General features: G+C 40.9%; 1 protein-coding gene across 2 annotated transcripts; it reads left to right on the top strand.

The window, feature by feature from the left end:
- The first annotated feature begins 1742 nt into the window (after nt 1-1742).
- On the top strand, nt 1743-6802 carry LOC122843355 (replication protein A 32 kDa subunit-like). 2 transcript variants are annotated; one of them, XM_044138031.1, is made up of 9 exons: nt 1743-1910; nt 1985-2037; nt 2137-2238; nt 4067-4180; nt 4261-4332; nt 4416-4523; nt 5252-5359; nt 5941-6038; nt 6692-6802. In XM_044138031.1, the coding sequence occupies exons 1-9, from the start codon at nt 1898-1900 to the stop codon at nt 6765-6767; spliced, it is 744 nt and encodes a 247-aa protein (XP_043993966.1). In that variant the 5' UTR covers nt 1743-1897; the 3' UTR covers nt 6768-6802. The 2 variants fall into 2 exon arrangements, with proteins under 2 accessions (XP_043993966.1, XP_043993968.1); XM_044138033.1 differs by having other exon boundaries at nt 1745-1910; nt 5252-5376.
- Nucleotides 6803-17147: the final 10345 nt, after the last annotated feature.

Below are 17147 nucleotides of genomic sequence, written 5' to 3'. Positions count from 1 at the left end.
AAATGTGTATAATGGGCCATATAATCTAATGGTAAATATTTAAATATGGTCAATTTGATATTTTTGGCTTTCCAGGAGTCTGATTTTGACGTTTTCTAAATAAAGTGGGAGTTCCTGTATATTACTTGAAGTTGTATTCCAGGTGTCAGAGGCATCATAATAGAAAGTTTTACCAACAGCAGTTTTCTTCCTAAGTGGTGAAAACCTGCCGTTGTTTGTATTCTCTGATTCCTTTGGATGAATTGTGGAACATAACCAGGGCATATTTTATAAAATAAAAAAGGTTATAGTTCGCAGTAAAATAAAAAAGGTTATAGTTCGCAGTATTGTCCCAACTTAGTTATTCGTGTGATCTGTTGGGTTGTGTACTTTGAATTTCACGTCTTGGGTCCAAATGCCGACCGGTGAAGAACCTAGAACCTCCCTTCAGAACATCCAGACTGATCACACAGTAACAGGAGCATCTGGTCTTCCTGTGGATCACTTATGCCCCCTGGTGGCCGCTCTACACTGTCCTGCTCCTTAAAAGTTGACGTTCTGTGACACTGGTTCTAATCATTTTAAAGCATAACGGCCTCTCCTTTAACTGTTTGTTTAGGGAACTAATAATAATAATAATAATAATAATAATAATAATAATAATAATAATAATAATAATAATAATAATAATAATAATAATAATAATAATAATAATAATAATAATAATAATAAATTTTCTGCTGGATTGAGCAAATGTGTTCAGTTTGTACTTGGAAGTCTGATGGTCTAACTTTAAAAACAAGTCTGGAACGTCCCCTAATGTGATGACTGCTGTATGAAAAAACCTGTTTATTTTTAATTCTTACAGTTTGTATGTCACACACAAGACTGAACATTTTTTATATGGGAAAATTTTTTCTCAGCGCTTTAATGGATAATTCAGAAAGAGTCTACTGGTGGTGTCATTAAGGTCCGGCTTCTTAAAGGAACCCCAGAAACGTTCAGTTCAGCCATGAGCAGCATTTTGTTTCCCAGTGTGCAATAAGGTTCCTACAGCAATAGATAAGCAAAATGTATACAGTATGGGTTAGAGGCTAGTTTCATTATGTACCGTTTCTGTGTGGTTAAGTACAATGACATGTTAAAATTAATACATTTATAATTGGTGTTCTTCGATAAGAGAACAAAATTAGCCTAGATTGGACTCAGTTTCCTAGATTTGATTCCAGTTTTAATTAAAATTGTCAATTTAATTACTTTATTAAGCAATACAGTGAGTGAATAAGTAATATATATATATATATATATATATATATATATATATATATATATATATATATATATATATATATATATATATATATATATATTGTAATAAGTACTCATTTATTTAATATAATAAAACTTTTATTTTATTATATTAAAGTAATCAAAAGTATGGAGTAAGTTGGAGGGGGGAGGGAGGCAGAGAAGAATTAGGGAGAAGAGGGAAGGAGACACAATGCAGCATCAATCATGTCTTTAAATGGTAAATTTAAATGAATTTTCTAGTGGCTACAGACTGACTGGTCTGGATGGGGGTTATGTGATTATCCTGTCCCAGATCCAGCCAAATCTGTCAACTGTCCTCAGTTCTGATCACTACCTTCTATGGCATTTTGAAGAGATTAAATAGTTTAAAATCCACTGATAATTAATGACTAAAAACGAGTTCATAATCTGAATTCTGAATATATAAGGAATGGCTAGTGAATCTGACTGGCTCTTTAAAGCTGTACTGACTCACAGGTGATTGGTGTAACTCAGCTCAGCTGCTGAAGAAACCCAGAGAGCTCTTCTGTTTGGTGTTGAACCTTTGCTGATGAAAGCATGCTGCTGCCAGTTCAGATCAGCTTAATGACTTTGTTTGACCTCTAACATGTGGAATCAAGGTGAGTGGCACGTTTATGAAATTGTCTGTTGAATGTCCTTCACATGAGTTGAAACTCTCGCCGCTCTGACACAGGCTGCAGTCAGTCCAGTGGTGAAACCTTGAGCCACAAAGCTACATCATCAAAGGTGCACTTCTGTTGGCTTAAGTGAAAAGAGTTTTAATAGCCAAGAGCAGCAGATTATTTGTTGGGTTCATAATCTGCTCCCTCACTGTCTCTGCCACAGAAAGCACACCTTGAGATTTTCCCCTGCACCGTCTCTCAGCTGCTGACTGCTCCTCAACTCTCCAACGACTGCTTCACTATCTGTGACTATGAGCTCAGACAGGTGAGCCGGTTATTTTCAGAGGTCAGGTTTGAGAGAGAAGCTGTTGAACAGTGAACTTCAGAGAGTTACTAGCCACAGGATTTAGCCACCTGTTAAAATCCCTCTTTGCAAACGTACACTGTGGGTAGTTTCTGCAGTCCATTACAGAGGAAGTGAACATCTACTTGTAAATGTTCACCTCTTTTTTAATAGTTCTTCACTTTGAAGCTCAGTTCAGTTTTATTTATATAGTGCCAATTCACACCAAATGTTGTCTAGAGGCACTTTACGAAAAAGGTTTTTCAATTCCATCATGCATACGTTCTAATTGCTGGACTGGTGATCAAACAGTATAGTCAGTTCAATAAATTATTCAACATAGTTTAAAAAGTTTCTGTGGAAATTCAGCAGATTACTTCCGCCTACAAATGGTCTCGGTTCAGTTGGAGTGAACTTGCGTGCGGTACGAATGATTATGCGAATGCCAAGCGGACAGCAGACGGGCCCCCAACAGCTTCCAGGAGCCGGACTAGAGCGCAGGGCATTCTGGGTAAATGCAACCAAAACAAACGGACTGTCTAACGCTGGCGGGAGAAATGGCTCACGGTGTTTTGCCAAAGAGAAATCATACAGCCACAAAAAATAAGATTCCACTCAGTTGGAGTTCATTCATTTTGTCTCTGTGCTCCATCAGGTCCGTTAACCAGTTTCAGGACCCGACCAGAACCCCTCAGTGTAAATTACCTTGAGAAATAATGAGATTTGGTTATATATAAAAACAGGCTTAAATGCCAAAACATGATCAAATGTTACAAGCCATACATGTCATCCAAATGGAGCAGATGCAGAGTTGCATTCACCGTCCAGCACTGGGCCACACTGGGCCACACTGAGCTCACCTAATGGATGGAACCAAGTGAGGCAAAGACTGTAGCGCCAATTTAGCTTTTTATTTTCTGCGATTTGTACCCTCTGCTCCCAAAGGATGGTCTGATCAGTTTCAGACTAATGAAACTGATCAGACTACATATTACATATGACTGGTGGCAGTCATACACAAACATCGTTATGTAAGCTGCAGCTTGTGTGGGTAAGCAGATAGCATAGGATAAAAGTGATGGAGGAAATGACAGAATCCACAACAACTCCATGTTTTAGTCCACATTTTGAGAAGCAGGAATTTTACTCTCTGTGTCTTCTTCAGAGTTTTTTGTGTCACCCCCTTCAGTGGTTCTAGTTGTAGATGCAGTGTGAAAGCAAACTACACCAGCTGAAAATCTAGCAAATGCTGCAATTTTACTCCTCAATTTAACCGAGTATACCAGACTATCAGCTGTGAAAACACCCATAAATGAATAAGATTTGTATTACAGACCAGCACACATAATCTGAGGGAAAGCAACGCTAATTAAAGAGTTTCCCTCAAAACAGTATGGTCCCAGTGTCTTTTATAGGTTACAGACAGCTTTCCATATTTGGTGTTGTTTAACCATCACTTATGTATGTTAAGTATTCAAGCAGTGATTTTTACTGGTGCATTTTTATGGCGGTCTGACTATCCATGACCACATTTGGCATTCATCCCTTTCCTTCTGGGTCACTCCAAACATGAAGGCTCTAATCTTAGACATGTTCCTGAGATATTGAATATAAGACTCTATGTGCTATTAGAAATCACAAGGGCAAATTTTAATGATAAGATTTTCATTTGTTCTCAACAGCATCTTGACATCTTAAGAAATATTTTTACAATTCTTTGTCGCTTTTCATCACAGCCTTGGTACATTTCCAATAATTCTTAGGCTAAGCAGTATACTTGGCCTAAGCCAAGTGCTACCTTCTATCTCAGGTTTCTATTGTTGGGATCATCAGAGGATTCGCTCCGTTTGTGACCAACGTCCAGTATGCCGTGGATGACATGACCGGTCCACCTCTGAATGTGAAGCTGTGGGTTAACATGGAGGTCAGTGGTGTTAAAGAACATTTGGGGAGAAGTAAGATGGGCATGGCGATAAGATTGGATCTAAACTCCAATCTTTACAGGATTCTGCACTGATGACTGTAGCTTCTCCAGGAATGTATGTGAAGGTGATTGGAAGCCTGCGCAGCTACAATGTAAGCAAACATTCTAGAGAAACCGGCTGTAAGCACTGGAAAAAAAAAATACCACACTGGCATTTCTTCTCCTGATTCAACAGGGACAGAGGTCGCTACTGGCAATGAATGTCCGACGTGTAAAGGACCTGAATGAGATCAGCTCCCACATGTTGGAGGTGGTACAAGCTCATATGCAGGTTTTCAGAAAGGTATACTCTTGTGCATTTCTGCTTCATTGGGAACATCAACTTTGGCAAATGGGAACCTAAATTGCATAATTAAAGAAATGTGAAATTACAGACTCCCCCCAAAGTGATTCAAACATACGTTAGCTTAGATGTTAGAAAAATTGTAATCATGTGGTTTTGTACAGCAGCTGGGGAAATAAGGAGCTATGATGGCTGCCCCTTGGTGGAGGACTTGGCAATTTAATTCCAGGAGCAAAATAACATTGTATGTCTTAAGGTTTAAAGAGGATGGAAATAAAAATGCCAGCCTATGACCAGCTCTCCATGTCCTGAATGTGAACCGGGTAGGACTGCACTGCAGCACAGCTAGCTACTGCAGGAAGTCTGAAAATGTGCAATTTAATGCTTTTGTCTGTTGTTGCTCTGTGCACATTGATTTTCCAGGTGTTTGATTTTAAGCACCTGGAGATGGTTGGAGATACGGTTGCTCTTGGCAATGCAACCAAAGGTTACTTTGATAATGTGTCCTAACATGCTTGTTTCCTACCTAGATAAAAAAAAAAAAAGACTGTTAAAAACCATTTCATAAAATTTAGACTGAACATACAAGCCATACAAGCTTGCATCACAAACCCCTTTAGGAAGTTCTTTGTTTGGTGAAACTGACACTCAGATGTCTACTGCTGATGGCAGCCATCATGGTTTCATTTGAACCAGGCCAATACCTGTAATCTCTGTGTTTCCACTAGGTCTTTGACGTGAACATGAACCTAACTGTGGTGCCAAAACCTGACTGGAGCAGTGGGACGCGTCCTCAAGGCGTTTTACCAAATGGTTTGTCTACAGTCCAGGGCCAGGTCAGAGACTGCAAAGAGCAAGTTCATCCTGATTAGTTTCTGTTTATGTTGTACTGTGTGTGCTTACACTTTGACATTTAGGGGGTTTTTTTGTATTTTTTTTTTTTTTACATTGAGTAGTTGGCATACCGAGGCAGGTCCAATGTACTTTTATTATGCTGTTTGAAAATATAAGGTCATGGGTGCATTCACAGCAGCCCTATTTAGTTCACTTAATCGAACTCTAGCCCATTTGCTTAGAAAGTCTGATTCATTTGTGGAGGTGTGAATGAGTAACTAAAATCTGAAGTAGACCACAATAGTGAACTCTGGTTCGCTGCAAGTTTGACCAATTGGTTTACAGAAAACGATGACTGACTTGGTGTCTGGTAACTGAGCTGCCGGTGTTTCCACGCAGGTGGTATTTTGTGCATTTAGCTGAGCAAGACATTAAATCGGCCACGCTTTGTTGTTTTGGCTAATGATCCAGCGAGTTGCACATCACTGCATTGATTCTGGGCATCGGTGACCATATTATACACTGAAAAAGTAAAACTATCATTCAGGTTTGTCAGCTCTTTCTCTCTCTCTCTCTCTCTCAGGTGTTGCATCAAATCCAAGTGTTCTCTGTCCATAATGATGGCATCAGTTTCCACGACCTGACAAGAAACCTGGACAACATTAGCATACGAGATATTAGGTAACTGCATCTACACTCCCGACCCCTTTTGTCTAAAACATTGTTTTTCTATCGTCATCATTACTGTAACCTGACATTAATGGCCATTTAGACATTCAATGTTCCAAATGACAAAAATTGTAGGAAATGATTGAATCTTGCCTTAAATAAATGGATAGTTTGGAAAAACCTGGACACCATAGCAGAGTTTGATGTGGAGAGAATTTTTACTCTGCCAGCATGTAAATGACAAGACATTGCCATGATTTTTTTTTTGTTTACTTGAGTGGGAAAAGTCTTTCATGTGACTGCAGGCAAATTTTACCTGCAACAAATCCTTGGTAACACCATCTCTGATTTTCCAGTCACTTTCTGGAGCAAATTAGAGCAAGTTAGATTAGACTTCCTCTCTTGTGAGAGACGCAGGCCAAGCAGAGACGGGGACCTCAACAATGACTGTAAAGTCAGGGCATTTTAGCATGATTTCTTGGGATGTTTAAATCCGATGTGGTTATGAAATCACGAGTGTTTTTTCCTTTTTAGAACAGCCGTGCAGACTGTTACTCTTATTACAATTCTTAGGTCTTATCACTGAAATCTGCTAAATCCAGAACTATATGTTCTAACTGGGGGTTTTACCTGAGCTGATGCTGATCATCTCGTTTCTCGTTCAGATCCTCCTTGGCTTTCCTTGCAAGTGAAGGTCACATCTTTTCCACCATTGACGAGCATCATTTCAAGGCAGCATAACTTCAGCTGCCTCTGGAAAAAAACAAAACAAAACATAAAAACTAGTCCTGGACCACATGTGGGACCAAGCTTGATTTATTTATTTTGTTAAACTGAATTGCAATCATTTTTCTTGTGAATTACTTCTAGATTGAAGTGTTTTTTTTTTCTTCTTCTTGTATTATGTATGTATACATCAAATCAAACTGAGAGCACCTTGTGAGAGCTGTCAGGATCAACATATCCTCCAACTCGTTTGGCCACAAATGTGTCTTATTTTGAAATGTCAATTTTGTTGATTGAGCAACTTAATAAAGAAGCAATCAGGATCTACCTGCTTTAATATTTTCTTTCTGCCTCATTTAACCACGAGTCTTTATCTGAGCCACCCCTTTGTGTCTTGACCATCTTTTTCTTTGTTGGAACTATTTTTGCTCCTTTGTGAAAATGTCTGATTAAAATTGGAGGAAATAGTCTCGACTGTGGAGCGGAACAGTGACTCTACCTGTAATAGACAATGACAGGGCTGTGAACTGCAGGTGAAGACTGACTTCAAAAGAACTTACAAAGAGAATTGTGTCAGTGGAATCAATGTCTCCTTTTACTATTTTCTATTTTTAAACCCGTTCTTCTCTCACAGCCGGCGCCGTCATCAAATATCCAAGAAACACAGAGTGACAAGACCAAAATGGATATGACTGTTATTGGGATTCATCTGTGCTTGATATTTGTATATTAAAGTATAATCTATAGCTCTCTGTTGGCTGTGTGTGAAACGACGAGGAGGCGGTTTAGTCGGTCCCTGGAGAAATCTCCTGCTGAGTTTACCTTCCTTTTATGTTTCAACTCTAGTCTGAATGCTGACAATGCTGCTGTCTATGCCACGAAAAGCCCTTAAGAGTGTTAATTAATAAACTTTACTTTATTTCTAAGCAAACTGATTTTGATGGCACATGCTAAATGTGGTTTTTTTTCTTTTCTTTTTTCTCCCCCATGTTGATGAAACTGTCCTGTGAAGATCTACTTCCTGTCCTGGTTTGTGACAGCTCCACTGTTTGAAAGATCTCAGCTCATCTGCAGCATTTCACTGCTAGATTTTCCTCCGCCTGCCATTCGGTGTGTTCAAATGTTTACATACACCCAACATGGCTATTTATATTGATCATGTCAACTTTGGGCTTTTAAAGATTCTTCAAAATGCTCAAAATCATACATAGAGAGATGGTGAAGGATTTGTTCTGTTTCAATTCAAATAACTTTATTTGCACCGGAGGGGTCATTTAAGAACATTGACCCAGTGCAGTGTGAAAGTGAACCGTGGCAGCTGAAAATGGAACAAATGTTGGTTCCCAACTGACCGAAGTCTACTAGGCTGTCAGGTGTGAAAACAAACTTACACTGAATACCAGGCTGTAATGATTTTCCCTAAACCAAAACTTTGCTGAAGGTTTTTATTCTTGCTCGTTTAAATAAACTGAGTTCAGACAGAATTATGTCAGAATCTGGTGATGCAAATAAAACTGATAGGAGTTTTTCTTCCAGATTTATAACCAAATATTAGTGGGAATGTTTGCGTATATTTGTGTGTGTGTGTGTGTGTGTGTGTGTGTGTGTGTGTCCGTCCCATGGTACGTTTAAACTGGTTCACCAAAATCATGTTTCTGAGATTAATAAATCATCATTACAACCTGGGAAAAAATACAATTCAAATCTATCATTAAAGGTCCAGAATTAATAATAGATTTTATTTATAATTTCCTTTATATCTTTAGATATCACAGGGCAGGAAACAGGAACAAAATAAACAATTATAATGGATAAAAATGATTAAGTAAATGAATAAATATATAAAAAGAGATTAAAACCAATATCTAAGAAAATGTACCAAACATTTTGGTAAAAAGAAATGTCTTAAGGCCTTTTTTAAAAACAGTCAGTGGGTTGTGGTTCCCTCAGAGTGTCAGGTAGGGGATTCCATAGCTGTGGAGCGACAGCGGAGAAGACCCCATCCCCCACGGTCCTCAGTTTGGAGAAGGCTTGAGGGGGTGAGTGATTGAGTTGCGCTTTGTGGGTTAAGCTGTTCTTTGAGATGATTAGGGACATTTCTGTAGATGCATTGAGGCGGGAAATCTTGAATTCAGTCCTGGTGGAAATGGGAAGCCAGTGGAGAGAGTGGAGGATGGAAGTGATGTGGTCACCTTTGCTCACTCTGATCAGGATCCGAGCTGCACAGTTTTGGAGCCTCTGCAAGTGCTCTCATAGCAAGAGCACTTCTCATAGCTACTGCTATGAGAAGTGTGCTGCAGTTGTCCAGTCTGGAGGAGACAGAGCCATGGACCCGTTTTGTACCATGGCCATGATGGGTGTTGTATGTGAAGCTGTCCTGCAGCACAATGAGTGCCTGATAAGGCTGCATCTCAAACTGAAAAGTGCAGAGGAATTGAATGTGTTGCAAGTAATGTTGTTTATCCACCAGGGGGCAACATGTGAACTGGAATCCATAAACTGTCCTTCCATGACTCCCTCAACGCGCGCACGCACACCACATCCTTTCTTTCAATTTGTGTTAATCTGTTTTTAACTGTAGGAATATGTCACTACGAGTCTGTGTGCAGTGAAACCAAGCAGCTTATCTGTTTGGAAATACTTTTATTTCTACAATGCATAGAGAGTTCAGCTGCTTTTTAACTGATTCCTCTAGTTACAAGTCAACTATAGAGGCTGGGATCTTTTCCATTCATGCTGTGTGTGTGTGTGTGTGTGTGTGTGTGTGTGTGTGTGTGTGTGTGTGTGTGTGTGTGTGGGCGTGTGTGTGTGTGTGTTTGTGCGTGTGTGTATTCATGCACGTGTAATGAAGGAAACATTACACGTGTTCTACCTTTAGGGGTCTGTCGAGCTCTTTCCAGACCCTGCTGTGTAGCCAGTACTATTAAATGGCACCTCGTTAATCAAATCTGCATGAGTGCGCTCAGGTTGCCATGGCAATAATTATCAGAGCTGCCTAATTAACTTTCTCAATTGCTTAATGATATACGACCCTCTGAACTCCATCGTCCCCCCCACCCCCTTCTAATCCAAGTTGTTGTGTTTTTATTCTCCCAGTTTCTCTCCGCGGCGTTAACCCGTTAACCCGTGAGCACCGACATAATAGAGGCAACTCTGAAATTAAATTCAGCACCACATCGTTTCCTGTCGGCCCACGCCTGTTCTCTTCGCCTTCCCGGAGCTGGAACCGAACCGGTGAGCTGCTGTGAATGCCAAACTCGGTGTGCCTCGGCGTGTGTCTGGGCCTGTACGGCATCATGTGTGACTCGCACGCGCCGTCTTTCGCCGTGACCTCGCGTGACAGCTGACTGAAGGTTGGGAGCAGCGTCCCTGTCGTCCCTGATCAGCCAGGCGAGACTATCCGAGACGCGGCGGAGACAGGGGAGGGGTACCTGGTGACACCCACCCTGCCGTCTTCTGTCACAGCTGGCTCCGGTGAGCAGCCTCCTGTCAGCTGGCAGCGCCTTCGCCATGTCGTGTCCACACCGGTCCAAGTTTGTCTTCGTTCACTTGTCATACTTTGTAGCTGAGATAGAGAGAAGGCCGGTGTTCAGATTTGGACCTTTGTGCCCAAAAATATCCTCATGTTCTCGGCGTCCACAAGAGCTAAGATGATACAGTTTGGTTATTGTTTTTCTCTTTATGTCTGACATGTTTTTAGGGGAATATATGGTCATTATAGAAGGGCTCTCATAAACGTCGTGCCTGATTCCTGCATTTCTATCTTTACTTGTGCAATTTGCCAAGATGGCTTCTCTGTCTGCAGTTAGCTTCTAAAAATGTTCGAGATTTAAGAGCTCTCCTAATGAGTTAACGTGAAGCCACCACTTGTTGATAGTATTTATTCAAACTGCATACAGCACACTTATTTCAGATATACAGTTGAAACCAGAAGCGTACATATACTTAATAAAAGACATACACCTTTTTTTTCTCACTCTCTGAAGTTAAATCAGACCAAACTGTCTCAGTAAGGATTACTACATTTATTTCTTTTAGCTAAAGGTCACAATAATGAGAGACATATTTATTCAATTCTTCAAAATCACAAGCGTCCATGCATTTCCTCAATATTTAGTAGCATTACCTGTGAACGATTTGACTTGGGCTCCTCATAATACTTTGCTGGAGTTCTGGTCCATTCCTCCTGTGTAATGTTTTATCAAGTCTAGAGGACCTGATAGAGCAAACTGAATGTTTTCTCTAGTTAGAAAGAAAATGGTGTAACTAAACTGAGATTTAGTTTTAGTTAGAAAGCTAACTAAATATTCAGTTAGAAAGCCAACTAAATATTGACTTTCTAACTAAATATTTAGGTTGGAACTCTAACATTTATAAATGTATCAATAACATGGTGAAAAAATAACTTTGGAAAATGAATGTCTATATTTTTATGACAGTCTAAATAAACCAAAAATATTACTGTTAAGTTTTATTACCGCATAACTCTACAGATGGTGACCCAAACCCGGCATCGTGTTTCCAGAATTTCTCTTTTATTGGATTCGTAGCATACACACAAGAAAGAGCTTTTTTTTAAATATTTTGATTTATGGTGTAAACTTATGGAACAAGTTAAATGAGGAGTTAAAACAAAGTCAAAATTTAATACAATTCAAAAGGAATTATAAGGAGGTCATTTTCAAAAGGTATAGAAATATGGGTGAGATAACACAAAGGTGTTTATATAAAATGAGGCTGTTGCATATGAGTGTGTGTGGATGAATGAGTGTGTTTGGTGAGTCCATAGCAAAAAAGAGAAAAAACATAAAAAGGAAAATGAATTAACCTGTCAAGATTTTTCATTTTTTACTTTTTTTTATTTATTTAATCATAATTTAATCACCACCTGAAAACATGGCTTGGGTTTATGGAGGTTGAAGTTCATACGGTTTTTTTTTTCTTACTTGTACCTACGTTACTCCTTATCAAGCATGTTAAGATTATTGTATTACAAATATATGTGTCTCTTGCATTCCTTGTTCATGTCTGTTATTTTATACTGCTATCATGTTTGGGGTAAAAAAAAAACAAACAAAAAAACAAATAGGTGGATCATTTCAGCTTCATCCTCTGGCCACAGATTCAGACCTGTACTGAATTCCAGGCGGTCGGTTGTGTTTGTCTCGTTGAACTCTCTGCATGACTGAGACGCTTCCCTCCAGCCTGAGCTGTGGGATCAGAGCCGGGTCAGCAGACCACAAGGCCTGGAAGAGTTTGTTGGATCAACTCTCTGCAACCACCATCAGGAAGTTTTAAAGGACTGGGTCAAATCAAGTGCTGGCAAGAAACGTCCCATTAGTTACAGCCAATGTCTGCCATATGTCTGGAACCTCCTGCTGAAACTGTGCCATGCAGTTCCTCCCTTTCTTTTAGGAGAGACTCCTAACGTAATCTCTCACGAAAAGTCGTACCTCTCCATGTACGGCTCTTTTCCAGAGAGGAGTCGCACCCTTGTTTTAATTGTCAGAGCTTTTGTTGCTTTGAAGGCAGCGAAGAAAAGTGTCAGGGGAAAGATTATCTGTGTACCACCTCTGCACTGCATCACTGTGTATTTTCCCTCTTGTGAGTGGATTTCATGGTTGAGAGTGGAGCTTGAAATAGGATTAACAGTAGGTGTCAGGTAGTGCTAGCTAAACCTCTTTATGTCAGGTGTGGCGGAGAGAAATCTGTCACTGCGTCTGGATGAACCCTTTCACCACTGAACATCGCTGGAGGGGAAATCTTTAAATATTACTGAAACTGTATTTGTATTCATCTAAAGCCTGCAAGGCAGGAACAACACAATGGTGTGGTTTATACTTATTAAAGGAATTAAAAATGTCTGTGTGTGTGTGCTGCAGTATCAGAGAGCCTTAACACACACTGCCAGAATGTGAACAAAATCCAAACCTTTTGTCTTCCTGAGATAAATGAATCTTCCCAGAATATTTAGGTAGTTTTGTGTCTGACTGATGCTGGGAGCGCCCAGGAGAATGAGTTCCTACGGTGACCATGAGCACGGTATGGGGTTGATATGCCTGACCGATTGTTTCCAGAGCTTCCACAGCCAGACATTGAGTTCTGTGTGTGCAGAACTCAATGTCTGCGTGTTACATGAAAAAATTTCATTTTTTATGTAAGTGAGTTGGTTGGAAATACTTGGCAGGGCCAAAGGGACAATGAATGGAAAAAATCAAGTTTCTCATGAAACAAAGTTTGTATTTGATAAGTGACTTTCCAGTACTAGTTTATAGCCTCATCCAAAGTACAGAGTCTCTCCTGCAAGTAGATACACTCATTGTTTAAGTTAGTAAAAAGCCAAACATTTACAAAGTAAAAACTGAAGCCTAGTCACTGTAAGCATTCCACTCAAACGTCTTCTAATCACCTTGATCAGCTTCCATGTTGCTGCAGTACGAAGGCGTTCCCATAGCATGATCCTTCCAGTCCTTGTCTCCTTGTGTGGATGTTGTGTCCAGGTGATGGGACGTAGTGTTGTTCAGTTCAAATGTAATCTGATCTGACCAGAGCGCCGTCTTTCACGTGTTTCTGTGTCTCCTGTGTGGCTCACTGCAAACTTTACACTGGACCTTTTCTGATTTTTACCAACAATGACTGTTCTTCTTTCATAATGACCCGTTTTTTTAAAAGTGCCCCCTCATACTCAGGCGTCCTTCACTTCGCAGAGGTTTGCACATATTCAATGTCGAACTGGAAACTAGGCAGGGGGAGCAGTGTTCTCATCAAACTGTTTTGGATGAGACAGAGCTGCTAAGGTTGACAGTCAAACGTAACCCATGAGTCAGACTGCCACTCTGTTCCGCACTAACAGGTGTGTGGTGGCTGACCTGGTGGAGAAAAGTAGCGCTAGGCAGACTGTATGTGTAGTCTTGATACACACAGCATCCCCGAGTATGTGGGAGATTTAAGAGCAGTCCTGTCCAGAGACTTGTCCACCTGAACTGGATCTCTGCAACGCCTTCAGTACCTTTGAGGCTTTTGTCTGCTTCTCTGATTAATGCTCTCCTTGCTGGTTTAGCTGGACACCCATGGCTCGGTAGGCCTGCAGATGGTTTATTCTTTCTCTATGTTCAGATGATGAATTTCTCCTGATCGGTCTGCTGTGTTCCTTGGTCCTCATGATGAGCAGTTAGACCAGGGGTGGGCAACTCCAGGCCTGGAGGGCCGGTCCCCTGCAACCTTTAGATGTATCTCTACTTCAACACTCCGGAGTCAAATAATGAGGTCATTAGCAGGACTCTGGAGAACCTGACTGCTCTTAGGAGGTGTTTCAGCTGTTGGATTCAGGTGTCTAAGAGTTGCAGGACACTGACCCTCCAGGACCAGGATTGCCCACCCCTGAGTTAGACTCACATTCAATTACAGACAGGCGGGTTTCGTTTACAACTAAGGTGATTGTTTTTAGAGCAATGCAATTTTTGGGAGACTGAATACAAAGGGGACTGAGTATAATGTACACACCATATAGATTCCAACCCATAAAAAATTCAAGTCATCTACCAGTTTGTTCCACCTGGAACCTCCTCTGAGTTAATTCATCCTGGCAAAGATTCCACAATGTTTCGGAGATGTACAGCTGAGACTTTAGATCATTTTGAGATGACAACAACACCGTTGTGATGAACACCCATGATGAGAATCTCCTGCTCCTCCACATCCCAAAACGTCTCTGTTGGGTTCAGTCTGATGACTGGAGGATTCTTGGACGACAGGGAAATTTTACGTAGTGGTGCAATTATCACATGACCAAATTTATTCATCCGTGATGAAAAACAGAACCACTGCAATGGCAAAATTGTGCTTTTTCCACATTAGCAGACTATCTATGTAGTTCATTTCTATTGGATACAGCTACTGCTGCTGGTCCATCTCCATCTTTGCGGGATGAAAGTTCCTCTGATTGGTTTATTTTTGATGAGCCTGACTAAAGGTTGCTTCATGTTCATGGCAGAATATTTACAGTATTTACAGTAACTGGGGTAATTGGCAGGGATCATGCAGAAAACCAGGAGGTTCAGCTTCATGTGCCTCCTGGTTGCAGCACTTTAAAGGTCTTCTCATGTTCAGCCTCATTTTTTCAGGGCAGCGTGGAAACACCAGGAGAAGGCCGATTCTCGGGTTTTTGATTGAATCGAGTGACACAGGTGAGCCAAAGTGTGGGTGCAGCTTCGCCTCATTATGAGCACATCCCAGCGTTCCGCTCGGAGCCGGCTCTGGCAGCAGAACCGTCTTACTCAACAATTGAAAGCCTCAGGGTTTCCCCAGGTAGAGAGTGGGGAACCCATTCCTCTGGTAAACACATCAATAATTCTGCAGGTTGACTGACTGGCTCAGTGGAAAAGCCATGAAAACGAAGGAAGGGAGAACCTGTGGAGAAGAGGCAATTAGTGCTCACATTCCGTCTTGGAATATTCAGCAATATGATTGAGCCACTGTTGGTGATCTTACAAACTGAAGTCAGTGCAATGAGGCAAAAAAAGAGTACATATTTAGCTGTTCTACTTTATTATAAGTGATTCATTTGAGATTCTATTTTGAAAATTTAAGGACAACTTTATTTATTGAAGCCTGAAGCTCCACTTACTTCATTTTCCTGCCCTGACCCAGCGAGGCATCACCTGGAAGGTGAAAGCTGCAGGTGGGAGAAGCTTGCCTAACTCGGCTGCAGAAGGAGTTGTGCCCTATAACAAGTTGCCGTGTCACGCTGTGTGGAAACGATGTCAAAACAAGACGCCGCGGTTTGTGTCACAACAAGTCTCTGTTCCTAAACGGCAAAGTAGGTCATGTTACTCCGACAAACCCACGCAAATCTTTTCAGAACCTGCTAGCTCTGTGAACATTTGGGAGTTTTTGTGGTTTTGTGAGGAGTGTATGAGCAGTCAGTGTTTTACTTCCAGTGGATGGCTTTCTGAGTGGAAATGGATTTCTATTGTCTTGAAATTGTAAGTGTGTAAAGTTTATAAACAATGCTTTTGCCAGAAAGAGCCAGGAGGAAGGTCATAGCGCCGTCAATCACACTTGTTTACTTGCTGGTTAGTCCTTACCCCTTGCTTTCAGCTAATTAGCATGGCTGCTGACGACAGTGGATTAACTGTTTTCCTGGAATGGTACTTTGTTGAGTCTCTTTTAGCAGCACTTACTTTTTTTAAACATGACCAAACTAATCTTCTATTAAACATATTAATTTAAAAAAAGTTGTCTTTTCAGAAAAGAGTAACATTTTCAGCTCTGAACAAGTTTTATTCGGCTGGACTGAGGGCGAAACGGCTCTGGTTTGTAAAGGTTGCAGACCTCTGATTTAGGGGTATCAGAGTGAGTACACACGTTTCTTTCTAATAAAAAAATATATATTTTTTTTCCATTTTTCTTCTGTTTTTTTGAAGCGCCACTCTTTGTAGGCCTGTCACACAAAATCTCAATAAAACCTCTTGCAGATGTTTGTAGACGTATCATGAGAAAATATGAAAGAGTTCATGGAGTGAAAACCTCAATAATTTGGGAAGAAAAGGACACATTCCTGCTCAAGGGGACACGGTATTCCCCACACTTCCACTCTCGTGTTTACTCCTCTCCATAAGTCCCTGGTTTGCGTCCGGCCTTGTTTGCGTGTTCGTGTGTGTGTGTGTGACTCACGTCGGTCGTGTTTGCGCTGCGGCTGTGCATCACCTACTCGTGATGACGAGGGCTTTGCTGTAAGCCGCAGCTGAACACCCAATATCCACCCTGCTGGCACAGCATCTCTGTTTTCATTCCATATTGTAGGAGTCACACCACATTCCTCTTACAACTCCTCTGCAGCACATAAAACTCTTCTGTGAAAAACCGCAGGGCCATGTGTTTTGAATTTTCCCTCTGTTTGTTCCCATTTACAGCATCTCTGTCTCTTTTCTTCTGATCTGTCTCTCCCTCCCACAGACACACACACGCACACACACACCTCTCTCCTCTTCTTGTTGATAGACCCATTTAGTCCTTGTGAAAGCATTCCATTTAGGTGCATTTGAGGTTATGGTTGTCACTGACAACCGGCTGTCAGAGAGCGCTCTATCTTGCGTTGGGGCTTTCCGGAGAGCGATACAACACAGAGCAGCCATTGATGGAGCCTGCTTTGTGGACTCAGAGCCACCAAAGGCAATGGGGTGTGACAAAGACAGCGGAGGGAGCTTACTTCTTTGACCTGACCATATTAAATCACATGGTTTGATGATTTGTATTTGGAGAACAGAAGAATCAGTCTCATCCAATAAACATCAAATCAGGATCAAACTGCGAGCTCCTTTTAAGACTGGAATAAAAACCTTCAGCCCCTGAAAAGTCTGCAATCTGACAAAGATTGACAAAACATCCCTCTGT

This window comes from Gambusia affinis, linkage group LG14 (assembly GCF_019740435.1).
Source record: "Gambusia affinis linkage group LG14, SWU_Gaff_1.0, whole genome shotgun sequence".
NCBI lineage: Eukaryota > Metazoa > Chordata > Actinopteri > Cyprinodontiformes > Poeciliidae > Gambusia > Gambusia affinis.
The sequence above is the reverse complement of the archived record's forward strand: the minus strand, read 5'-3'. Positions and strand labels throughout refer to the sequence as shown.

Bases quoted from the DNA above. Each gene is read 5' to 3' on its own strand.
- LOC122843355 (XM_044138031.1), top strand. The intron at 4,333-4,415 runs GTAAGCAAACAT...CTGATTCAACAG, and splicing joins GAAGCCTGCGCAGCTACAAT to GGACAGAGGTCGCTACTGGC. The intron at 6,039-6,691 runs GTAACTGCATCT...TTTCTCGTTCAG, and splicing joins ATTAGCATACGAGATATTAG to ATCCTCCTTGGCTTTCCTTG.